Genomic DNA, 27,164 nt, shown 5'->3' on the forward strand with positions numbered 1-27,164 from the left:
CCCCCCAAGTGCTGGGATTACAGATGTACACCACCACTCTCAACTAAAGTCAGTTTTTTTTTAATCAGATAGACCTTTGAGTACCTGTGACCCACCCATCAAACTGATTCAGAAACTGAATCTTGTGGCCAATATATGAAATGTTTAAAGATTAAGAAAGAAATAGTACTTCACTGAAAACCTATTGCAGTGTTAGTAGAATAAATTTTAAGTACTTCATGTTCTTTAGAATAGCTTTTAAAACCCTGTACTATGTAAAATTGGAAGAAAAAAAAAAGAGAAAACCATAAAACTAGGAAATGAACTGAAGTGTTTTATGACCTTACCACAAAGGCTATCAGATAAGCTCTCCCTTTACTAAAATTCTCATCACCCCTTACATAACATCTAAATTTTATTTTTTTCAAGCCATGACCATTTAATTCAGATCACAAAACTTGAGATGCACATCTAACATATAACCTTCTTATATTATTTAACTGCAAATAAAGTTTCTTTTCAGGGCATCAGTGCAACTAAGTTGGAATTATCTAAATAAACTTCTAATGCCATTCTTAAAGTATTATAAATAGACTATATTGAGAATAAACTTGAACATTACTCTTTTCAGGACTAAGGATAAATGATGAGGCAGAATAGCTTCAGCAGATTTCCTGGCCCTAGACCCCTAAATTAAGTTTGCACTGACTTTAAATACTGGTGGCCTTTTAGGAAGGAGAGATCTGTGTTGCTGAGTACGCACTCTTTAATGCAAAGACTTATGTTTACTTTTTCAAATGGTTCAATCTTACTAACACATAAGCCCTTAGCAGACCCCTAATAAAAAACCAGTTTGTAAAACTAAGCCAATTTATTTTTGCAATTCAATAAATAGTTTTCTTGATGAATGTAGTCATGACAGTTGTTCAGCAATATTCAAGTTACGGTTTTCCTGATTGGTCTGTAGTCTTTAATAAGTGTAAGAAGTTATTACATGAAACATCTGTCAAACTAGTAAGACTGCATTAATGCATCCATCATTTTCAGGATTGTTGGGTACCTGGGCATATTGACCCCACGTAACCTTGCCTCCTTGCGTCACAAGGCTCAACTCACGTTCACTTCACTCACTGTTCCTTTGGTAATCACACCCAAGGTTGTATACAGTAGTGATGAAGGATTCTTTTTCACACCAAGTATTGGCAGGCAAAAGGTGGCTTTCAGTTTAGGATATGTTACATGGGCCTTCTTAAAACATAAGCCCATTGGCCTAATGAATCTTTCATATTTAGTTGGTTTTCTTGTAAAGCCATCTCCAACAAAGCAGACTTTAGTAACCATCCTCTACCATGCCTTCTTTTTACTCTTTCCAGTTCAAATAACTTTTAGTACTTTCTGTTTCTCCTTGGGCATGACCTTCCGGCAGAGGAACTTCCCATTTTCCCACCTTTTCTTTGATTTTTGTTTAATCCTATTGGAAAGTGCTTTTGCATGAGACTATCCTTCTCTGTCCAGCAGTTAGGCAGGTACTGCTCCTTAGAAAGACTTATGGAATCTTTTTATCATTCTTTTGTTTGGTATTTCTCTTTTCATGCATCTTGGTAGTCTTCTTCATTTGTATTTTCTCCACATGATGCTGTTTGTGGTAGAGCTTAGTCTTCAGGCCAATCTGTTTTGTTTTGGGTGTTTTTTTTTTGCCTTTGAACATTCATGAGCCTCTCAACTTTCCTTCTTTTTCTTTTTCCCATGGTAATCCAAGCGGTACTCATAGTATTTACAATGTAATTTAATATATTCCTGTGGCATGATGACAGCTGCAGAGCCAGCATGGGTGGCCTCAGGGGTGCAAAGAAAAGTCCTAACTTTGGAGTGTCCCAGATGCACAGGCTGCTTCTGTGCAGCCAGAAACAGGAAAAAGAACACCTAAATGTTAGAAACTTTGTAGCCTGAAGAGCCCAACTACATGTTAGCTGTAAAGCACACCTCTCCTTTACACCTCTGCCATTTAATAAAATGGACTGACCTTTGGGTAGACAAAAAGGGGATGATTGGATGTGACGGCAGAGCAGAGATTGGAAGCTGCTGTTCTTAAACTGCACCTGTGTGACCACTAGCCAGGTAACGCCAGTGACAGGCAGAAGTTGAAGAGGCAAGGCATTGATTCTCTCTAGAGCTTCTAGATGAGGAGAGTTCAGCCAGTGCCTTGATTTGGGCCCAGTGGCACTAATTCCAGACTGGTCTTTAGCTTTCTGAGGGAATAACTTCCTATAGCAAGTGTTCTAGTACTGAATTATACTACCAACCCAGAGAATAAATTTTTGATATTTTCTAAGCCACTGAGCTTGTGGCTGTAATTTGTTGATAGTGGACACAGAAGAGTAATACAGGTCTGTTGGCTATTTTGACCTTTTGCTCTTCCATATGAATTTTAGAATCAGCTGGTTAAACATCATAAATAATTTAGACAGGCTTTTTAATTGGATTACATTGAACCCACGGATTTAATTTAGAGGAGACTGACCTCTTTAAGATAGGTTTTCTATTTTTTCTGTTTTTGTAGTGTTTTGAGATAGGATCTCACTATGGAACACAGGCTGGCCTCAGACTCATGGTGATCCTCCTGTTTCAGCCTCCTCCCAAGTGCTAGGATCGCAGGAATGTGCCACCATACCTAGCAAGAATGTTAAATTTAAAAGGATGACTGTTTTGTTTGCTGCAGAAGGAACTTTTGTGGCCAATACCTGAAATGTTAAAAATTAAGAAGGAAACAGTACTTTGCTGAAAACCTATTATAATTTTAGTAGAATAAATTCTTTTTTTTTTTTGCGGAACTGGGGATTGAACTCAGCCCCTTGCGCTTGCCAGGGAAACACTTATTCCACTGAGCCATCTCCCTGACCCCCCAATTTTTTTTTTTTAGTAGAATAAATTCTAAGTAATTCATATTTAGTATAGCCTTTAAAACCTTAAAAGTAAGGTAAGAAAAAAATTAGCAAGTATTCTAAAATATTGCACTGGAAAGACTTAAAAATTTGTTTGAAAAAAAAATTTGTTTGACAATCATCAAGTAAATTTTGATAAATTTTCCTATGTAAAATGCTGTATATTTCTAATAGTAAAACCTAGAATTAAAACACAAGTGACAAACTTAAGAAACGTTGCCTCATTTTTAAAAGAGTTAATTTCCTTGATTTTCTGTTTGGTTTTTGTTTCTTGAGAGAAAGTCTTGCTATAGAGTTTATGCTGGCCTTGAATTCACTATTTCATCCAGACCGGCCTATTTTCTGGCATTTCTTCTGCCTTAGCCTCCCAACTGCTGGGATTACAGGTATGCACCATCATGTCCAGGTATTTTCCTTAATTTATGGTCTGTTATAAATTTATACAACTTAGAAATAATTCTCAAATATTTTGTCAAGATACATATGGTAATATACATTGGAGGGCAAGTTTACTGTTAAATATCAACATTTATAAAGTATGTATGCATAACCTTTGTAACCTGAATTTCTATCACTTAGTATTCTCAGAAAGTAAATGAATAATTGTGTAGGATCACTCCAGAGTTATTTAAATTAGTGGACAATTGAGCCAGTATAAATATTATTTAGGGATTGATTCAGAATTTAGTTATAGGGTATATCTTCTCACATTTGAATATGAGTCTCAGGAATTGTTAACCTTTTTTTTTTTTTTTTTTCTCTTTGGTGCTGGGGATTGAACCAAGGACCTTGCACATGGTGAACACACGTTCTACTATTAAGCTATAACCCCAGCAACTTAATAATGCCCTAACAAATAGGCTATTTTTTCATGTGAATGCAAAGTTATCTTCTGTCTCTTTAGTGTATTTAGGAAGTTTTGTTTTGTTTTTTTGGCAGAACCAGGGATTGAACTCAGGCCCTTGCGCTTGCCAGGGAAGCACTGAGCCATCTCCCCAGTGTCTGGACAGCACGTCTCAGAGAGGCTTTTTCTCCATACTTCTCTTTATTGCATTCTTACTTTTTCATGTGCTTTTGTACTGTATTTTTACTTCAGCCTGTATAATATTTTTTCACGTTAGTTGGATGAACTTCGTGAAAGTTTTTCAAGGAAGGCCTATTAGCAACAAAGACTTTTAATCTTGTTTGAGTATAGGGGAAATGTTTTAATTTCTCTTTACTTTTTGAAGGATAAGTTTGCTGGAGATAGCAAGCCTTTGTCTTTCCACTATTTGATTATATCATTTTACTTCCTTAGGCTTTCATGTTTCTAATGAGAAATTGGCTATTATTGAGACATTCTTATTAGGTGATATGTCACTTGGCTGTTGTTAACTTCGCTATTATCTTTGGACAGTCTTGCCAAGTATCTTTGGTGTGTCTAGATGAATCTGTAAGCTTTTATTATATGTTTATATGCATCCAGATGTGTTTAGACAGATATGAAGACATATTGTAACAAAATAAAAACATTGTGCTGCTTAGAATTTATTCAGTTTCTAGGCTATATGGATAATATGTTGGGTTTTTTAAAAATCATATTTAGCATTTTCAGCCATTATTTGTTTCCTTCTCATTAGTCACTTTCTTGTCCCTTGGGGACAGTACCCTATACCTGCTACTTAAAGTAGAGGTTTGGTTTTGCTCATGGATATAGTCCCAGGTCAGCTGGCTCCGATGCTGAAAAGTGTGGAAGAAGAGTCTGGGGAGGAAAGCTGCTCCCTGGCTGGGAAGCTGAGTGGGCGGAGCAGGACGAGCCCTTTGGGTCAGGCCCCCAGGGCCCTGCCTCTTCCCAGCGGACCTCACCTCCTAACGGCACATTCCACCTTCCACCTTCCAAAGTCCTGTGTCTGAAAACAGTTCTGGGAGATCATACTTGATCTCTTTCACTCTTTCTCTTTTCTGTCCATGTGGGTGTCCTATTATGCATGTGTTGGTAAACTTGACAGTGATCCAGAAGTTTATAAGGCTATGTTCATTTTTCATCAGTTTTTAATTCAGTTCCTCAAATTTAATAGTCTTTTTTTAAAAAACATTTATTAATTTATTATGTGTGTGTGTGTGTGTGTGTGTGTGTGTGTGGCCAGCTCAGCCCACCAGGGGGCGGGGCTGACTGGCATGTGGTGCTGGGGGATAGAACCGCAGTCCCTGTGCTTTGCCAAGCCTGTTCCAAGTAGGTGCTTTAGACCACTGAGCCATCTCGCCAGCCCCAAATTTAATAGTCTTAATAATTAGCCTGTCTTTAGTTGGCTGAGGTTTTGTTTTTGCCAGTTAGGTTTGCTATTAATTTTTTTATTTTAATTACACTTTCCAGGTCTTTGTCTTATACTTTTTTGTTAAACACTTGACTTTTTAAATAAAGTATTAACTCAAAAAACCTGATTTTACCTTCTCCCCAGGATATGTTGTTTCTGTTTGTGGTTGTTGTTTTATATTCTTTTCATAACTTTTAATTTTTTTTTTATTCATTTGAGAGAGAGAGAGAGAGAGAGAGAGAGAGAGAGAGAGAATGAGTGTGTGTGGCCAGCTCAGCCCACCAGGGGGCGGGGCTGGCTGGCATGTGGTGCTGGGGGATCGAACCGTGGTCCCTGAGGCTTTGCTAAGCTTGTTCTAAGTAGGTGCTTTAGACCACTGAGCCATCTCTCCAGCCCCATCTTTTCATAACTTTATTGAAATTATTTTTAGTCTTTGTTTTATGTGAGCACCAAAATTTTTACTCATTCAGCTTAGTGACCAACACGTAATTATATAGGGATTTCTTTATGACATTAGTAAGTCTATTAGTCTATGCCAAAGGGCTGTGTTTATTCTAGATTCAGCTGGACAGCTTACAGTTCTCTGTCTTGGCCTTCATTTCCTTCTTGTTTCAAGGTCAGCCAGAGGTGAGAGCTTACAACCTTCTCCAGTCCTCCTGGGTTTGCTTACAGTCTTAGGCATGTGTATGCACTTACTTATTTCCAAAAATTTGTCAGAGCTTCTCAAAGTCCCCTATTAATATCAGGGTTAGCTTCTCTTTCTCTGTCTCTCTCTCTCTGTCTCTCTCTCTCTGTCTCTCTCTGTCTCTCTCTCTGTCTCTCTCTCTGTCTCTCTCTCTCTCTGTCTCTCTCTGTCTCTCTCTCTCTCTCTATGGAACCAGGGATTGAACTCAGGCCCTTGCGCTTGCCAGGTAAGTGCTTATTCCACTGAGCCATCTCCCTGGCCCCTCTCTTTTCTTTTTTTGGTTAGCTTATTTGCATCATTAGTGACCCAGCGACATAGACAGCTGTGATATTAAAAATTGCCATCTTTGTTTTAGACAAATGATCCTAGGAAGGGGCTGGGGAGATAGCTCAGATACCTAAGTGCCTGCCTGGCAAGTGCAAGGACCTGAGTTCAATCCCTGGTAGCATATGCCATGCCAGCCACCAAAACCAGACGTGGTGACCCATGCCTGTAATCCCAGTGCTGCGGAGGCTGAGACAGAAGGATCACTGTGAGTCCAAGCTGTGTAGAGACCCTGTATCAAATAAATAAGTAAAGAAATAAATGATTAAAAATATTTTAACAAATTATCCTAGGAAAGGCTGCTGTGTGGGCAAACTTTGAGTTAAGTAAGTGGGTGTTTCCTAGGCAATAGCTAGACTTGTCAGGCAATGACAATTTTCTGAGATTGAGATGGTGAAAGAGCACCAATCTCTGCTGTATTTCTTCTATGTAGGCTGTTTGTTTTCACTCTAATCCTGGGCTCTTGATTTTCGAAGTTGCTATGTTTTGGGTAGGGAAGGGCGGATGAAAATAAGGTAAATTAAAGAGATGCCTTTAAAAAATGTGTCTGGTTATTGTAAGCCTTTGGTTAATTTCCACATTTAAGTAAAAGTTGATTTTAACAGTCTTCGCCTTTGTTTACTGGTTCTTATGGAGTTGTTCAGAGGCCCCTATAACCCTGAAACAGGGCCTTACTCTAGTCTAGCCTAGCCTTGAACTCATGGTAGTCCTCCTGCCATGACTTCCTGGGTGCAAGGATCGCAAATGTACGCCATCATGCCTGGCTGCTTTACTTTTTCAACTACAATACTTATTAACATTTTAAAATTTCATTATGTTCTTTTATAAACATTTTAGTTCATAAAAATGTGAATATTTTCCGTTGTATGAATGTAGCTGTGTATTTACCTTCATTATTACCATTTTAGTCTTTTTCATTTCTTTGTGAAGATCCTATTTTTGATAATTATTTCTGCCTGAAGGGCTTTTTCATTTCCATAGTATGTGAGTCTGCTGGTGATGAATTCTTTCCTTTTTCCTGTGTAGTGGGCAGTGCACAAGATAGTGAGAAATTAGGGTAGAAAGTTCTAGGTACTGTTATATCAAAGATTTTGGGTTTTGTTCGGTATGTAATGGGAAACCTTGTAAGATTTTAAGCAGGTTAGTGATGTAGATAATTGAACTTAGGTTGAGTAAATCATTCTGATGATCATGTGAAGAATGTTAAAGGGGCTGGGATGGTTTAAGAGGCAGTTGGGAGGGCTATTCTAATAATTCACCAAAAGGACCACAAAATACCAAACCAAGTATCGGAGGAAATGTAGAAAGAAGTGTATTGGAGAGATACATAAGAAGGTAAATGTCTCAAAACTTAGTGTCATTTGTTGCAGAGTGGAGGAGAGTAGGGTGGGTTCTGGTGAAGGAAGTGGGAATGAGTCTGAAATCAAATGTCTGCTTTAAGAAATAGATGGTACCTATTTTGTTTTGTTATTTTTACAATTTTAGTAATTGCTTATTTATAGAATACATCTTTGACATAGTCATGGTCTATTTTAAGTGTAGCTATACTGTTTATATAGCATAGGAAGCTTATAATGTGATAGGTACTTCCATTTCTCTTTCCTTTATGCTTTTGCTTCCATGTAATTTTTATATATGTTGTAAACTCCATAATGTATTATTTTTATTTAAACAGTCATTTATCTTTAAAAAAAGTTTTCAGTAGCGAGGAAAAGACTTGTATGTGTACCTTCATTGTTATTATTGTAGTATTCTTCATTCCTTTGTGAAGATCCTAGTTTTGATAGTTCTTTCTGCCTGAAGGGCTTTTTTATTTCTGTAGCATGTGGGTCTGCTGGTGATGAATTCTTTCAAATTTGTCTGTAAATGTTTTCTTTTAGTTTTTCCTTGCTTTTGAAAGATGTTTTTACTGGACGTGGGACTCTAGCATAGTATTTTTTTTTCTTTAAGTACTTTAAAATTATTGTTGCATTCTTATGATAAATCAGATGTCTTTACTTTCCTTTTTTATTTTCTTGAGACAGGAGCTCAGTATGTAGTACAGACTGGCCATGAATTCACTATTCAATGATAGTATATTTAATAAGTGAAGAAGGTCAATATATACAGTCTGCCAAAAAATGTATATACATGTCAGGAAAAGAAAAATAGTATGATGTTGTCTCAGCTACTTTCATTAGCTTCTGTGCAGCTCTGGCTGGCCTTCTACACATAGTGAACCTTCTACCTCAGCCCTCCAAGTGCTGGGATTACAGGTATGCACCACCATGTCCAGCTAAGTACTATTTTTTATATAACCCTTTTCTCCGGCAGCTCTTGAGATTTTTCTCATATGCTTAGAGCAATTTGATTATAATGTGCACTGGTAAAATTTTCTTAATGTTTATTATTCTGAAATTGTTGAAATTTTACTTTTGTGGGTTTGAGTTTGATCAGACATCATTTTGGCCATTATATCTCCAAGTATTTTTTCTGCTTCTCGACCTATAGGAGTACAAGTGCTGTTTTATTTGACGACTTCGCTCACAGTTAATTTATGTGCATTTCAATGGGGGAATTGTCTTTTCTCTCCCTCCCTTTGTTGCTTTGAATTTTCTTCTGTTTTTTTTTGGGGGGGGAGGGGGAAGAGGGTGTGATATTAATCCTAGTGATATCATGTCAGAGAACTACATCTCCAGCCCTTTTTGTTTTTATTTTGGGGCAGCATCAACTTTTGATCCTTCTACCTCAGCCTCCCAGGTAATTGAAATTACAGGCCCAGCTTATTTCTAAAATACCAATCTGCCGTTAATTCTATTTAGTTTGCTCTTCACTGTAGAATGCTACTCCTCAATCCATAGACATTGATTTGGATCTTCCATTTTGTTGTATCTTCCATCCTCAACTTTTTTGGATAGATGGGATACAATTCTAACCATTTTTTACTTTTTCCTGCGTATTCTGATACCTGTGTCCTGATTTGAATTTGATTTGCCAATTAGTCTCTTCATTGTTAGTTATAGTTTCCTGCTTTTAGTGTCTCCTGGCCTTCAGTTATATATAGCACTAGATAAAAACACCTTTTTGAGTCCTGAACATTTTATATGTCTAACATTTTTCTTGAGCCTTTGTCCAGACCAGTTATTTAGAAACAGTTTGATCCTTTTGCGTAGTGCTTTCCTCTTACATAGCTTTGAAGTACTGATGAATCTAGGACCAGTTGTTTCCACTATTAACTTTCTGTAGTATTCTACCCAAATGTTCATGTTTATGAGTTTTTGTAATTTATTTAATGGGAATAGTCTTGGACTTTGTCAATGCCAGGAATGTTAGGTATGCTCCTTTTTTAACATCCTCTAACATTTCTAAACATTCTTCTTATTTCAAACATTTATTCCTGAAGGTCCCCCCCCCCCCCCCCCCCCCCCCCCCGTGGCCAGCTCAGCCCTTTTGAAAGGATTTAGTGATACTTTATTTTGATTAGATTGTGGTATGTTCTGTTATTCTTGGAACTTTGCCTAGTTTATGTCTTTATTCAGTTTTGTTAATCTCTCACTTTTGCATGAAAAGGTTTGTTCTAGGTGTTGGATTTAGTTTTGTATGTAAAATGCTACTTATGATGTTCAAATCTTCCAAATGCCCTAGTCTTACCCCTGCTAGGTTTCAGATGGGATTAAAATTCTACCTGTTAGATATTTGAAACAGGTAGGTTAAAGTTTAATATACTTTTTGGTGAATTATTCTCCTTAGAATTTTGTTGGCTTTTGTTTTTAGTGTTTTGAAATTGCATATGAAAATCTAGAATTGAAACTTCCTAGTAGACCGAGCTTTGTAGAAGGAGCTTTTTGTCAAAATAATATTGATCCTCTTTAACTGTAGTAATTCTTGCCTGTTAATGCTTAATTTGTGCTTTATTGAAGTATCAACATTGGTATTTTCAGTTAGGATCTAAATTATATGTTTTATCACTTTTTAAATTGTTTTGCTTTTTTTACAGTATATTTTATACATATGTAAATATAGTCTTGCCTAGTTATGCAGGCTGGCCTTGAACTTTTGATCCCTCCTGCCTGAGCCTCCTAGGTAGCCACTTTAATCATTCTTTATTTGAAATTTGCTTGCATATGTTTTGAGAGGTACATTGTAACTTAATTTTTGTGTGTAATTTTAAATCTAGTATGATTGCAGCTGTCTTAATTGGAAAGTTAGCATAGTGTTTTGTGTTTGGCATTTTTATGTTTTATTATATTACTGCATTCGCTTTTTGGGTAAATTTCTTTACCAATTTCTGTTAAATTAAGAAACCTTTCTGTGTCCTTTTTTTGTTTCCACCCAATGTAGTGATGGTGAAGCTTTACAGCTTTGAGTGATACAAACACTCCACAGTGGCATGGGTGCCATGGGTTTGCCACCACTGCTCTAATACTTAAAAGTTACACATTCTGTTGGTACTCCTAATGGTTATTCAGAATTTTAGTCGCAGATGGTCTTCTTTGTATGACCCCCTTTGGCATCCTACTGCCTCCTGTCCTCTTTTCACCACCCTCACCCCTCCGCTGGTTACTATGTATAAATTAACTTCTATTATCTTTCTTTAGCATTTCTGTGTTTGCCATGAGTACAAGGTTTGTGTTAAGTGGATCTGTCCTTATTATTGATTATGTTAAGCCTATAATTTTCAGTGTTTGGTACTTTATGATTAGTGCCAGTTAAACAGAAGACTCAATGCTATTATGGGCTACTGGACTCTTTTAGAATATTTTGCTGAGTTTACATACCTGTAGTATTCAAATAATGGAACTTCACAAAAAAAGGGTATACAGATGAATGTCCATTTGGTATCTGTGTATTCAAAGTGGTTAGGATAGATACATAGTTACATTCTCTTAATGAATAGAATAATTTATTCTAATGGTGTTTGTAAATAGGATCTCAAGTCCGCATCTTGTACAGCAATTAACCACTAAGAAGAATGTATGCAGTGTGTTAATTGAAACTGTCCTACCGATTTGATTTGAAACTGTCTCATTGCTATTTGATTATCAATAAAATTATGGAAAAAAAACTTCTAAGTAGTTAAAGTTTAAAAAAAAAGAAGCAGATCACTTGTGATACATCTTGAGGTTAATGTATTATGGTAGCATTATTTGAGAAATCGTCATAAATTTTTTTAATGGATGAAAAATTATATTACAAAATTTGTTGAATTCAATTTTCATTGAGAGTAGGAAGAATTTATTGAGAGAAAGAAACCTTCTGTCAAAGAGGGACAGAAGGGGCCCCAGAAAGTGTGTTGCCCAAATTTGGTAATAACTTTTAAAAAACAATATTCAGTGTCTAAACTTTAATATCAGGAAAACTAACTGTTAACCTTTGAAATTCTTAATTACATATGTGTGAATTGTGCATAAATATCTTAATACAAATGTGTAGTAAAAGTAAATGTATCATTATCAGGTTCTCAAAACTCAGTCATTGAAAGAGCCCAAAGAAAGTTTTCATCTGTGAATGCTAAATATCTAGAATTATTTTGCTAGAGTTAGTATTCCTAAAGATCTAAGTATTCCTAAATTTGTACCAGTTTTACAAATCTCAGAAATCTCAATTTGAATTTATGGTAAAATACTTTATTTGTCTTCTTGCTTGTTTGTTTGCTTTCTAATTTCTTTAAGGAAATACTAATTCACAAACACTTCCAAACAGAAGTATTTCTGAAAATAGGAAAAATTTTTGAACCCATAAACTTTTTCTTTAATCCACTCACCATCAGCTCAGTGGTATGTAAAACATTTTCCCTGTATTAAAATTTTAAAGGAATATAGAAGCTAGTCATGCCTTGCTCAAGATTATGTAGCACCTGTGGAAGAAAATACCAGCTCATTAAGTGTGGAAATATTGAGAACGAAACAAAATAGGTTAAGGGAACCTTTTTGGAAAGGATGGAATTTGTGTTGAGGTTTAAAATTGGTTGAATTGGGGCTGGAGATAGCTCGGGAGTTTAAGCGCCTGCGTGGCAAGCACAAGGACCTGAATTGGATCCCGGGTACCGAATGCTGTGGTGCCCCACCCTGCCCTGAAACCAGGCATGGTGCTATACGCCTGTAATCCCAGCGCTGGGGAGGCAGAGACAGCAGGAATCCTGTGAGTCTGAGTTGCATGGTGAGAACTTTACCAGACAGACAGACAGACAGACAGACAGACAGACAGACAGACAGATGACTAAAATTGGTTGAATTTACCTCCATCATCTCCTTCTGGATTTCCTTCCTTTTCCATTTCCTTCATTGTGTATTGCTGTTTTGGAAAGTTGTTTGTAAAGAACCCTCTTATACTTGGCCTATATTGTGTTTCTTCACCCACTATGAAAATATTGTGAGTTAGTAATAAAAATATTTTATGAGGGTTTTTTGTTGTTGTTGTTGTTTATTTATTTATTTTGTGTGTGTGTTTGTGTGGCCAGCTCAGCCCACCAGGGGGCGGGGCTGGCTGGCATGTGGTGCTGGGGGATTGAACCGTGGTCCCTGTGCTTTGCTCAGCTTGCTCCAGGTAGGTGCCTTAGACCACCGAGCCATCTCACCAGCCCTTTATGAGTTTTTTGATAACATGTTCTTTAGTTAGACATAGAATAAAAAAATTAACCTAATTTTTGTCCATTAATTTTTATTAGCAGCTAGGGAGATAGCTAGGTAGAATAAGTGCTTGCCTAACAAGCGCAAGGGCCTGAGTTCAATCCCCAGTTCCGGGAAAAAAAAAAAAAATTATTAGCATTAATAAGCATGTAGTTTCCAGGCATTGTCAGTATGCCATATGGAAAGGAAATAAGAGAATATCTGGGCTTATGTGTTCCAGGATATTGGAACTCATGTTTGCTTTTGTTTTTTTCATTTTGCTCTCTTACTGTTTTTATTTTCTTTGTCCTTGAACATTGAAGTATTGATTTAGGAAACATATCAATTAAAGCAGTGTATTTCATTCTAATTTTATTTTATTATTATTATGTACTGGGAATCGAATGCATGACTTCTTGCTTATCTAGCAGACACTGTGTTGCTGAGCTATATCCCTTTCCCCTTCATTCTAATTTAAAAACCATTTTGTGGGAAAAATTAGAACAGTTGTGTATGTATCAGTTGTATTTTTTAAATTTATTTTGGCATTCTATAAAATATATTTAGTGTTTGATGACTATTCTGGTATTGACAAATGACACAATAATTACAAAGTCTGAATAGCATAGAAATCAAGAGCTTGCCTGGCAAGCACAAGGCCCTGAGTTCAATCCCCAGTTCCAAGAAAAAGAAATGAAATGAAACCAAGAACATGGATACTAGATTCAGAGTGTCTCTGTTTTGACTCTGCTTTTTCTGCTTTTTACTAACTAGGTTACTTAGACTCTGATCCTACATTTCTTCAAGTGTGAAATAAGGATGAGAATGATACTTATTTCATAGTGTTGCTCTGAGGACTATAGGAATTAATTTCTGGCGAGTGCTACATGAATGTCTAGTGTATAGAATTTCACGTTGTCTGAACCATTTTTTCAAGTTCTGGGAAAAATATTAAGGAAGAAAGTGTTATAGACAGGAATGAATGTGGGAATTTTAACTCCAAGCAAGATGAAGGAGTACTGTTTTGTTTATCAGTAGATTATGAGGTCCTTTCCTCTGATACAATTTTGAAGATACAAAATGAGACCAGTGAAGTAAAAAATGATTTTTATTATTGTAATGAAACCTATTTAAGACAGTGTTAGATTGTTTAGTTGAATTCAAACACCTATAGTATTTAGATGCCAATAGAATATTCACCTCTGACAGGACCAAAAAAAAAAAAAAAGGATACAAAGGAAAGATCATTTTGTATTTATATGTACAGAGTAGTTAGGATAAATTTACAGCTATTTTCGCTTAATCCAATGAAAAGAAAGAGGCGTCCTAACAGTATTTGGACAGAATATCCTGTCTGCTTCTTGTACTATGGATATCCACTAAGAAGATAACAATGTATTGATTATCAAAACTGTCCTATTAATCAGCTGTGAAAAAAAAAAAGAAAAAGAAACTTAATATGTCTTCCTAATCCACTCAACTTGACAATCACAATTAGTGGTAACAGCATTCCACTTAGCAATTTGACAACCAAACCTATCTCCTGAAAAAATACCTAATATCTAGATAAAGACAAATAGCAAGTTCATAATCTCCTTAATATGATACAATAACTATCCTACAAGGATTAAGAAACATACTAAGTCACTCCCAGTATAAGAAGCAATCTTTTCTTCAGATAATACTTACATTACTCCTGACATTCCATAACTTAAATATTATAATGTAGATTTAACAACAGCTCCAAGGGTATAGTGCCTGACTGGCAAGCACAAGGTCCCAAATTCACTTCTTAGTACCAAAAACACACATGCACACACACACAAAAGGTAGTGTTAAGGCAGTTAATGTTATGTTACATGGTGTAGGAATATAAAGACAAGAAACAAAAATCTATCATCTTAACATAAGCATATTCTTTTTCTCTTTGGTACCAGAGATTGAACTCAGGCCCTTGCACTTGCTCACACCACTGAGCTGTCTCCCCAGCCCCACAAGCATATTCTTGACAAAATAGAAAAGAAACACTTAGGACAATAGAGTTCTTGTTTCTGTAACTGGTTGTGTGGTCACAGGTGGTACTCTCTAGCTTCTTTCTATTTTCCCATTCTGTATTCCCTTGGCCTTCATTAAACACATGAGTCTTGGTTCTTTATCTGGCAAGGTGACCTCCTTAAGATTGGACCATTTATTATCCTGTTCTAGTTTCTCATTGATCTTAACAAGGCCTGGTAATACAAGATGATACACTAAAGGGATCTCCTGCACTTTAAACATACACTTCCTTTCTCAATTTGTGGAGTAGGAATGCATTTTTCCCTTAGTAGTCTACATGAGTCAGCTCTCATCAACACCATAACACCCTTTTTGTCTGTTGAGTTTGGCAGATGAGGAACCTGAAATGGCCAAGTAGAAGTTGTAGCTTCCAGTTTAATAGAATCATTGTTGTGCTTCCTGGTTACAAATTTCTCCTCTCTGGAACTAAGATACCTATATGAGGAAAGCATAAGGTTATGGAAACTGGAAGCAAAAACTTTGCCAATGGGTCACCAAGGGTAATGTTGAGCAGTACCATGAATCTCCGGTTATGAGAGAACCTTCCCAGGACCTTGCGAAGAGTAGATAGCTAGCTGGTGTTGGAACTTTATCTTAAAAAAGACACTCCATTTTTCTATTAATTTATAACTGTTGTGTGGAATACAATGGTAATGGGTGAGGCTTTTTGTAAGTCCATGGATAGTAGTTTTGACAGAAGCATTACATGCAGGAGTAGCAAATTCATACCCAAAACGAGTATCAATTCCAGTAAGGACAAAGTGCTGCCCCTTGCATGATGGAAGTGGTTCAGTATAATCATCTTGCCTCCAGGACTCAGATGGATCACTCTGGGAAATGGTGCTTTAGCAGTGGCTCTGCACTGGTCTCTGCTGCTGGCAGACTGGGCACTTAGCAATGGCTATAGTCAGGTCAATTTTAGTGAGTGAAGTCCATGTGAAGCACATAATACCCTCCCTCCCTGCCATCATGGCCATTTTGTCCATGAAGCCATGAGTCAATGACATGGATGGCTGGGGAAAGAAGTTGACAGCCATCTAAAGAAGAGACAGACTATCCACTTGATTATTAAGGTCCTTTTCTGCTGAGATGATCTCTTGGTGAGCATTTATGTGAGATACGAATATCTTCACATCTTATGCCCATATGGAGAGATCTCATATCCCTCCCCATGTCTTTGTCACTAATATTCTATTCATGTTCCTTCTAAGTCCGTGACCCTCCAACCAAAGCCATTTGCTGTAGCTCATGAACTGGTATAAATAGTAGCATACCTGGTCGTAAATACATTTCTCAAACATTTTAATAAGGTAGAATTTTAGGGCAGTTATTTGACTTTGAAAGAAACTTTCAAAGGACTGTTACATGTGATTTAACTTTTATGGAAGTAGTAATCAGTAAACCCTTTTTCTTTTGTTTTTCAGAGAATGCAGAATCTATTGATCTTAAACAATTTTTTGACCAACATTTTTCACATATATATTATGTGTTTTTTGAAAATTTTGTGACAATAGAAGCTAGTCTTAAGCAGAAAGGTAAGTTAACTGTTAACATTTATTTTGTTGATGTTGATATTTCTAGTAATTTTCATAAATATTAAAAAGGGGCTGTCAGACATTAGAGTTTTAGAGTTATTTCACTTCTTTTTATCAGACAACTTTTTGATATTCCTCTTCCACTATCATCATGGATCCAGTTACATAAATTTGAGAGGAAACTACTGGATTAGTATTATTATCCTTACCAGTTTATGAAGGCTAGAAGATTGGCTTTTTTTACTTATCAGTTATCTGTTTTCTCATCTACCTTCTTTTTATTTGCCTTCAGCATGTTTGAACAGTCATTTTTATATTTTAATTTTCAGAGCACACTTTAAGTTCCCCATAAATAATGATTAGTTTTTAGGCATAAGTATGTAGAGCCTGTGTGTGTGTGTGTGTGTGTGTGTGTGTGTGTGCGCGCGCACATACGCACAGAATAGCTATTGAACCCAGAGCCTGCGCAGCCCGTGTACTGCTAAACTGCAGTCCTAATCCTAGCTGGTGTTGGAACTTTACTCAAAAAGTAAGAGTATAGAGACGTTAAAATACTTTGTACAATAGCTATTGAATCCAGACTAAGCAGCCAGTGTACTGCTAGTGTGCAGTCCTAATCCTAGAATTTAAACTTATTCAAAAAGTAACAGTAGAGAGACATTGAAAAGCTTTGTACACAATAGAGTGTGCTTTAAAATGTTCCCACTGGCTTGAACTACTGGTGTTACATATTTGACTCTCTGGGGTGGCATGGGATAATCACACATGTATGGTCCTGCCATCAATGCGTTAAACATTTATTTAAAAAAAAAAAAGTTCAGCACTTGAAATATTTTAATATTGTAAAGTGATTGATTACTAACAAGTATAAAATTGTGTATTTAAATACATTTTTCTGTGAAAATATTTTAGGTCACAAGTCTCAAAGAGAAGAATTAGATGCTATACTTTTTATTTTTGAGGTAAGTGCTTATGATCCTTTAGAATTTTTTTTCAAAAATTTTTCTGGAAACATAAAGGAATTCATTAAAATTAAGTGTATAACAAAGTGCTGTGACTCTGGCCTGGTAATGGCAAACCTACGGCATGTGTACTGCAGCCAGCTGTTATCATTGAAAGCTCTAAAAGGTTCACCCTCCTTGCGTTGTCTTTTGAGGAACTACATCTAATTTTTTCACCAAATACACTTGACAGAATTTTGTATTTTTTAGGTATCTTTAGAATTGTGTTTAGGCATTTGATACCACAAAATTAATATGATACTTCAAGTATTGGCAAATATAGAAATTTTTAATTTGTGTAAGGTTTAATTAAATAGATTTTTTAAAAAAATTCTAGAACTGCAGCTATTATACCCTTAGGGACTTATCATTTCTGTTTTAATGGTTTTTCATTGTAAATTTGTGTAAAAATAATCTCAAAAACAAAAAAAGCCTCAAATGTTTTTAAAATTGTCAGTTTATATTATTTGAAATGGAATAGGGCATATATTTGTAAACTCAGAAGAAAACGTATCAAGTGGCTGAGCAAAATTTGATGGCTTTGCTAAGGTGTTTTATATTTTTGGCATGTTCATAAAACTAAGAATCTGTCATACTCAGTTTGAAGTAACTCCTTGTTCTTTATTCTTTTGTTCAAAGTAAATAATCGTTAGGGGCCTGCCCCTTAGCTCAGTTCTTTAAGTGGCTGCTTCAACAAAGCAGTCAGGCTCAGGTTGCTGTGGTTCGATCCCTACAACTCAAGCCAGCCAAACCTGCCCTAAAGGCATTCCGAGCAAAAAAAAAAAAAAAAAAGTAAATAATCATAGAAGTATTTTGATATGCTGAGAATTTATTAACCTGTAGAAAGCCAGGACTAAACTTTGTTACTTGAAAAATCATAGGAAAGAGCTTTGAAAGTTTCTAGTTGGATATGGTGGTGTGTACCCATAAGGCCCACCGGCCTGGGAGACCCAGGAAGGAGGAGGATCATTTGACCCTAGTAGGTTTGAGACTGGGCAAGCAGCATACCAAGATCCTGTCTCTTAAAAGAAAAAAAAAGCTTGTCCATATGCTGACATCTATATATCCCCTAATTCTATTTTGTTTATTACCAATTAGAAAGATAATTTACTATTTTGCATTTTGATATAGCTTTTAGCCGGGCCTCAAACTTTTGGTGACCTTCCTGTCTCAGCCTCGTAAGTGGTAGGATTACCTGTGTGTACCAATACGGGAGGCATTTGGTATAGTTTAGAAGACTAGAAACAATCTTTCTTTTTTTCTTTTCTTCTTTCTCTCTTTTTTTTTTTTTTTTTTTTTTTGCGGTACTGGGGATTGAACTCAGGACCTTGCACTTGCCAGGCAAGTGCTTATTCTACTGAGCTATCTCCCAGGCCCAGCAGTCTTATTTCTTTTGTAGCTACTGATTAGACTGTTGATTTAGTCATAGGTTAAAACAATTTGTTTTGTTCCTAAAGTTTCAGATAACAGTAATTAATATTCCCTAATTAATTTTCACTAGTCCTGAACCCTGAAGAATTTAATTTTTCTTCCCAAGTGTTTACAAGAACTGTTTATAAGGTGAATATTGAAACACTGATATTTTAGGAAGAACAAAAGTATCCATACAGAAAGCAAGGTAATGATTTCTGGAAAACCTTCCTTCATATGTTCATGCTTATCCAGGAAACTAAGATATTTAATCAAATATCTTACAGAAGCCCTTTCAGAGTATTTTCTCTATTAAAAATAATTGTTCAGGGCTGGGGAGATGGCTCAGTAGGATAAGCGCTTGACTGACAAATGCAAGGATCTGAGTTCAATCCCCGGTTCCGCCAAAAAAAAAAAAAAAAAAATTGTTCATCAGTTGTGATGACACATGCTTGCATTTTGAGCATTCTGGGAGGCTATGACAAAAGAATTGCAGATTCAGGCCTAGTTCGAATGATTAGCAAGACCATCTCAAAGTGCAGGAAGCCTGAGAATGTAGCTCAGTGGTAAGGCCATGGGTTCAGTCCTCAGTACCCCCGACATCTGTTTAACAGATTGATCATTTTTATTCTTTAAGTAGAAATATGTCTTAAATGGATCACTAAATTTTACTAGAAAAATGATAAGAGATCGTTTTCGTATTTATTTTTGTTTCTTTTGGTGCTGGAGATTGAACCTAGAGCTTTGTGTATGCTAAGCCATGATTGTTAAACAGCTACTGCCCAACCTCCGGGTTTCATCTTTTGAAAACATTTCTTTATATTTAATGCTTTCCACCTTATAATGTGATTATATAAATATGTTTAGAGAAAAAATATGAAAAACTCCAATAAATTATAAAGTGACTTTATTTTTCTGGTTAAAAGCATTATTTAATGTCAGTAAGGGTTAAGATTTATATTCGGCTTTTCACTGTAGGTAAAGGCACATGTGATACCTTTCATTTTTTATTATCTACATAAAACAGATTAAAACTAAAGTATAATTTGTCATAATGGAGCAGTGTTTTTGAGTAATTCATAGTCTTTTCAACTCATCTATAATTTCGTCTCTTCCCACAACAAAATAAATGTAATTATACAGTTACTCACTTAGATGTGGGAGACATAGAGAAAGGTAAAGAATTTGGTATTGTTCATGTGGGACTAACATTTATCTGTAAATACTGTAATTTCTTCATTGTCATATATGGAGTGAACTAAGATCATATGACAAGAAAGAAGTATAAAATAAACATATTTTTTGATCAGAATTGTAGAGTGAAAGAGTTTGGAAGTAGGTATATTGAGGGTTGTGATCAGTTTCGCCACTTTCTGGCTTACTATCCTTAACCTCTTTGCCCATTGGTCAAATGAAATTAATAAGCCTCTTTAAGGTAATTGCAAAGCTTAACAGTATCTTTATATAAAATGTCTAGGTTAGTTTTTGGTCTTTATAATAATCAAATAGTGCTAAGAACATAGTTTTTATAGTAGTGTCTCAGTTACTTTTTAACTTAGTGCTGTGACGAAATACCCAACACCCACAATTAAGGAAGGAAGAGTTTATTTATTGCTCAGTTTGTGGAGGTTTCAGTCTGTGCTTGGCTGGTTCCCGTGCAGTGACACATGGCAGAGAGCAGCAATTGGTGGCAGCAGAAAACAGTGAAGAGCAGCAGCAGCAGCGGCTTCTAGCCAGCTTCTCTCCCCTCCTTAAATTACAAACAAGCTACCCTGGGACTGGGGTGTAGAACTCACACAATGTCCATGCCCTCCTCTTGCACAGGATGAGAATGATTACAAACTAGGAATCCTAGTTCTCTGCTGAGTGACTTAATTAGACATCTAAACTTCTGAAGTTGACACAGTGTATCAACCAGTATACCCTAGAAAACAAAGAAAGGAAAATGTCATAAATATGTCATTCCCTAATAATGTCTTAGGGCATTGAAAACTCATCAGTTTCATACCAAAATTCTAGGAATAGTAAATAAGCATTTTGAAGTGTGTGAAGAGTTAGTATTTATTTATTGGGAGAAGTAAACTTACTTTCTATAACATGTTTGTTGCTTGGTTTTTTGAAGTAGGGTCTTGATGTGTAGTTCAGGCTGGCCTTGGCCTCCTAGTGCTGGGATTACAACAGGCATGTGCCCCCCCCCCGCCCAGCTGTAACATTTTTATAAAAGTTAATTTCATTAATTTCTTGTTTGAGATAGTTGCTTTTATTTGATGTTTTCAAATATCAATAAATATGTCAGTACTAAAATACTATCAGCTTAGTTAAGGGATTGTATGTGTAATACTGTCTTTTAGATAGGAAACTCTTACAGGTTTAATAAGCTCTTAATATCTGTTACATCATATGATGCAGACTTATCGCTTATATTTGATTCTCTGTGTTTTGTTCATATTGATTTTTAGAAAATTTTACAGCTTCTTCCAGAAAGGATTCATCAGCGATGGCAGTTTCATAGTATTGGTAAGCAATGTAACCATGTATTTCACACTTCAAATAAGTGATGACATATGAAGATGCAAAATGAACTAATACTTAATGATTTACTAAAAACAATGTGGGAACAGATTTGATATATAAAATAAAATAATGCAAGTACAGAGCTGAGGGTATAGCTCAGTGGTAAAACATGTAGCTTGGGCTACATAGTTCAAGGCCAAACTACACTACATAGGGAGACCCTGACTTAACAAACAAAAAAACTAAAAAGAAAAAGAAAATTTTCCTGTGGGTTACTGTCAAATAGGGAAACCATGGACTTTCTGTTAGCATAATTTAGCTAAAATACTTGCTGACATAGTCTGCTTTACCACAGGACTCTTTCACTATCATTATAAGCCTTATTTTACCCCTCAGATAAAAAAAAGAGGCTGCAGGTAGGTAATTGTTGGCTTTGGTTCCGTGATATCAAGCTTGATGGCTAAGAACAATCCTAGGGGAATGGACAGCCTTAAGATACACATTTTTGAAGGAAAAATAGTATAGACTTTACATTCTTTTTTTTTTTTTTTTTTTTCCTGTTTTGGTGATTGAACCCAGGGCCTCATGAACCCTAGATGCATTACTACTGAACACATTCCTTCCCCCTCCCCCCACACCTTTTTCAAGTTTTAGTTTTAAAGACAGAATTTTGCTAAGATATGCAAACTGGCCTTGAAATTTCAATTCTCCGGCCTCTTTGTCTTGATTAGTTGAAAGTCAGAGGTGTGTACCACCATGCCTGGCTATTCATTTGTAAAGTTGTATTTGTTTCTCTTTAAAAAGAAAGATTTATAGAGGTCCTACAATTCTTAATTGGTTTTAGAAAATGAAATAGTTTCTGAGATTGTGAAACTGAGGCCATCCTAATTAATATTCCAATTTAAGAAGGAGTCCTGGCAGGGTTTGGTGGTGTGTGCCTCTACTGCCCACACTAATGAGGCTGAAGCAAGAGGATCACTACAAGTTTGAGGCCAAGCCTAGATGATATAGTGAATTCAAGGACAGTCTGAACTACATAGTGAGACTCTGTCTCAAAAAAAAAAAAAAAAATTGTACAGATAGAGGGCATTGATGAATCTGCTTTAAAAAAAGGACAAAATCCTAAATCATAAAGCCTTTAAAAAAAAAAAAAAAAAAATTGTACAGATAGAGGGCATTGATGAATCTGCTTTAAAAAAAGGACAAAATCCTAAATCATAAAGCCTTTTAGAAGGATTTGTTTTTTTGTTTTTTTTTTTGTTTGTTTGTTTTTTTTTTGACTGGCTCAGGCTGCCTTTAAGGGCTGGTATGATGGGTATTGAACCACCGTCCCCTGCACCTGACTGGGTTTGCCCAAGCAGGCTTTTAAACAGCTGAGCTAACCCACAAGACCCCAAAGTTGAGAAGGATTATTTTTTTGGCTATAAAGCCTTTTAGAATATTTAGACATATTTTGAGATTTAGGATGGACTTGTAGCTCAGTACTAGAGCACTTGCCTAGAATTTTTGTGGTCCTAGATTTTATATCTAGCACCACAAAATAAATAATTAAATTAAATTGGGGGACCAAAATTTATATTCCCATAATATATAGAGAACTCGTATAGTACAATATATCCAAAAGACAAATTTCTGAAGTAGGCAGAATAGACATTATATCAAGGAAGACAAGAATGGCTAATAAGCACGTAAGGTGCTCAAAAGAATGAGATCTCATTTGGTTATTTGTACTCATAAAAATAATTTTGAAGGTTCTAATGTTAAGACATCTGAACTTCAAAGACTTGTATATCTGAGGAATGTAGCCTTTAATCTTCACAGATTAAAGGAATGTAGGTGTTTTGTTTTGTTTTGTTTTGTTTTTTTGCAGAACCGGGGATTGAACTCAGGCCCTTGCGCTTGCCAGGGAAGCGATTATTCCACTGAGCCATCTCCCCGGCCCCTGAATGTAGGTTTTTTGTTGTTGTTTGTTTTTTGTAGCTGGGGACATGTGCTGGGACTGATCTGCGGTCCTTGCGCGCTTGCCTAAGCAGGTGCTTTAGAGCGCTGAACTATCTTGCTGGCCCAGGAATGTAGTTCTTAATCTCTACAGATTACCTACAAGAGGTTGCCTAGTTATCATGACTAATTGTATTCCAAAAATGTCTATAATTTGAAGTAGTCACAAATGTGTTTTTTGTTTTGTTTTGTTTTGTTTTTTGGTCATTCAGAAAAATCCTACAGATTTTCCCCTTTTTGTTTTGACAGTACTGGGTATTGAACCCATGTTCTTGCACCAAGCTACATTCCCAGATTTTTTTTTTTTTTTTTTTTTGTTATTGTTACCTTTTTTGAGACAACATCTGGTTAGGTCACTTCTGTGGCCTGTTTTGGGCTTGAATTGGAAATTTTCCTGTGTCAGTTTCCCAGAGTGCTAGGGTTGGGCATGCACTACCATGCCTGGATTACATCTTTTCTTGTCTTCCATAGAAGAGTAGATAAACCAATGACTCTATAGATAAAGTTTACCCAGTTAAGTAAGCAATTCAATGATTTTTAGTAAAAATGTGGGCTCTACAATCCAGTTTTAGAACATTTCTAGCATTCCCAAATTTCTTTCAGGCCTATTTATAGCCGATTGCTGTTCACAGCGTGTTTATTTTCTGTCCTAAATAAATTTGTAGTTTTTGGATCATAGAAAATCATCGCAATGTGTGGTTATTTGTGTCTTCCTTCTTCCCTTAGCATAATTTCTTTTTTGTTTATTTATATAATATCATTTGTTATTGCTGCATAGTATTCTGTTGTATTAATATGTTATATTTACTTATTTATTTTTTTGTTTTTGACATCAGTTATTTTTATTTTAAAGAAAAAAAAACAATGGTACAAAATCTCAAAACAAGATTTTAGGAGAGTAACAATGGTTAGTACATTGTGTATTGTTACTGCCAAAGTAGTTTCTCATATTCCAAGATAATAGGCAAGAAATAATAAGCAAATAACATAGGTACAAACCTTTTTTTTTTTTTTTTTTTTTTTTTTTTTTTTGTGGAACCAGGGATTGAACTCAGGCCCTTGCACTTGCCAGGCAAGCGCTTATTCTACTGAGCCACCTCCCTGGCCCCCTCTCTCTTTTTTTTTTTTTAAAGTCAACAGAAAATGGAAATATACTTTTTAAAGTTTCTAGTACTAGGAGAAGATATCATACAATGTCTTTTAAATAAATTTTAAGTCAGAGATACAGTATAGATTTTAGAACAAAAATTAAGATTAAGCAATATTCAGAAAATTAAATGTTTCAAAACAATTGAACTAAGAATATGTTACATTTATTATCCACTCACTGACTAATAAATACATGCTTGTAGTTTATTGTATCTTGTTTACTAATGCTTTTTAATTATGGATTCTTATAGATTTCTGCTGTAGGACTGTTTTCCATGAATTAAAACATTTACTTTGTATTTCTAATCTAGTGCCTTTTAAGTTTTTTATATTTTTTAATTTATTGTAACTCTACTAATGTTGAATAAAAGTGGCCAGAGTGGGCATCCACACACTACTGCATATTTTAAAAGTCTTTTACTGTTATGTATGAGGATAACTGTAGCTTTGTCGTATTGAGAAAATTACCTTCTCTTCTCAGTTTGTTGAGATTTTAATTATAATGTACATTCTGTTTTCTTAAATCCTTTTTCTCCCTTTATCAATGTGGTCACTTTCACTGACTTCGGGGGTTTTATCATTTACTGTATGACATATTTCATTCATTGAATTTTAAATGTTAACCAACCTTGTGTTCTTGAATTGAACGCCACTTGGTTGGCACTTCTTAGTAGCGTTGCCTGTTGCTGCATTCAGGTATTAATAATTTGCTGCATTTTTGCCTCTTTGATAATAGAGAAAAATTGCTTTCTAGTTTCTGTGTCATGTCATTGTCTAACCTCTTACATAAATTGGAAAGTGGTCCCTCTTTGATTTTCTGTAAGATTGCAAATGGCTGATGTATTTTTCTTTCTCCAATATTTGATAAAAGTAAGGCCATTTGGATCAGAGCTTTTCTTTGTGAGACTTGTATTTCATCTTCTTTGCTTTTTATATGTTTATTCAGATCTTGTATTTCTTTTCCAGTCAGTTTTGATAATGTGTATTTTTCTTGAAGTTTGTCCATTTCATCTAAATTGTTTAATATGCTGGTATAAATTGAGTTATTCTCTTAATTCCTGTAGCATTAACGATGTCTTTTTTTTTTTATTTTGGTAACTTAACGTTTTTACTATTTTGTTGGTCAGTCTAGCTAATTGTTGTATTTCTTGATCTTGCAAACTGCCTTTTGGTATCAGTGTTTTCTCTATACTTTTTTTGGCTTTGTATTTTATTAATTTCTAATGTTTTATATTTTATAAAAATGCGTTTGCTTTGGATTTGATTTACTCTTCTATTTCTAGTAAAGATATAAGTGTACAATATTAATTTGATACCTATCTTTCTTATATAAGCATTTACACAACTATAAGCTTTCTTCTAAGTTTCCCTTTGTTTTCATCTCATAAACTTTTATATGTTGTTTTCCTTTCTATTGAAAAAAAATTTTGTCACTTCTGGTTTCTTCTTGATTTATAAGCTTATTTTAAAATGCTTCTAATTTAATTTTTAAATATTTGTTTCCATGGTATTTCTTTCAGTGTCTAACCAAATCCCTTTATGGTCCTTATAAGGCATATTATAGTCCAGAATGTATTCGTTCCAGAATGTATTCTTTTCAAAGAATGTGTATTCTGTAGTCCCTTGTATTTTATGTTAATGATTTAGCGATAAAGTTTTTTGTTTCGCTCAGTGATATGTAATTGATTATTGTCTTAAGCCCAGTTTTTGGCCCTGGTTTTATCAATAAAATAAACTGTTTAATTGTAATAAATAATGTGTTGAAGGTGATTTTTTTTTTTTTTTTTCATATGCCCTCTGGTCTCAAGTTTGGCCAGCAGGATATCAAAGTCACCAAGAACAATTTAGAGGTTGCCAAGGACTTGCTAAAAAATGTTTGCAAGTCTGACCGAGAACTCTGACATTTTAGAAATACATAAGAATACTGAGAATACTGTATATGTATATTAAAAATTATGTTTCCTTCTTAGGATTGATTTTAAAGAAACTACTCCACACAGGAAACTCCTTAAAGGTATGAATCTATTTATTGTCTCTGACTTTTAAGAACTGAGTAAAGTATACATTTACCTCTTCCACTTTTCCTACCAGTTTTTCCCTGAAGATTGAGATGTCATCACTTAATTGGAATGAATTCACCTAAAATATAGCTATATTTAATATTATGTTTGAAAATGTCTATTAGCTTAACTAGGACACTGAAAACTATTTTATTTTGTGTTTTGCTGCCACACTGACAATTACCAGAAATCTTTCCTCTGTGAAAAATTATTTAGTCATTCAACAAATTAGTCTGCATTTTACTATAGCCATTTTTATATAGAGAGGAAGATGGGAGTGACAATGTCTATAACTGTGTGTGTGTGTGTGTGTGTGTGTGTGTAAAACTAATCTGTATACCAATATGCCCAGTTTCATTTCATTTTCATTAGCTTATTACACTGTAGTAAAGGAAACTCCATTCCAGCACCTATTAGGTAAAATCTCAGGTTATAAAATGTACTTGGGGCATCAGGGAGTAGACACAGCAGTACAAAGAAGTAAATGTTGCTGTACTTTTCTCCTGGTATGTGGCTAAACCACAAGAGTGACTACAGGTGAATAGCTTTGACTCTCGTAGGGACCATTAACAAAACTCTGGTAGAGTGATTCCCAATGTTACCTATGCGATTAGCTTGGTGAAGAACCTAG

General features: G+C 35.4%; 1 protein-coding gene across 9 annotated transcripts in view; it reads left to right on the plus strand.

The window, feature by feature from the left end:
- Positions 1-27,164, plus strand: part of Ralgapa1 (Ral GTPase activating protein catalytic alpha subunit 1) — a 263,481-nt gene that overhangs the window by 33,494 nt on the left and 202,823 nt on the right. For all 9 annotated transcript variants that reach the window (XM_023721857.1, XM_023721854.1, XM_023721851.1 and 6 more), the window contains exons 2-5: positions 16,291-16,401; positions 17,314-17,363; positions 21,272-21,329; positions 26,444-26,487. In XM_023721857.1, the coding sequence (XP_023577625.1) occupies positions 16,291-16,401; positions 17,314-17,363; positions 21,272-21,329; positions 26,444-26,487 (263 nt within the window). The remainder of the gene's footprint in view (positions 1-16,290; positions 16,402-17,313; positions 17,364-21,271; positions 21,330-26,443; positions 26,488-27,164) is intronic.

This window comes from Octodon degus, unplaced genomic scaffold (genome assembly GCF_000260255.1).
Source record: "Octodon degus isolate 3935 unplaced genomic scaffold, OctDeg1.0 scaffold00086, whole genome shotgun sequence".
In the NCBI taxonomy this organism is placed as follows: domain Eukaryota; kingdom Metazoa; phylum Chordata; class Mammalia; order Rodentia; family Octodontidae; genus Octodon; species Octodon degus.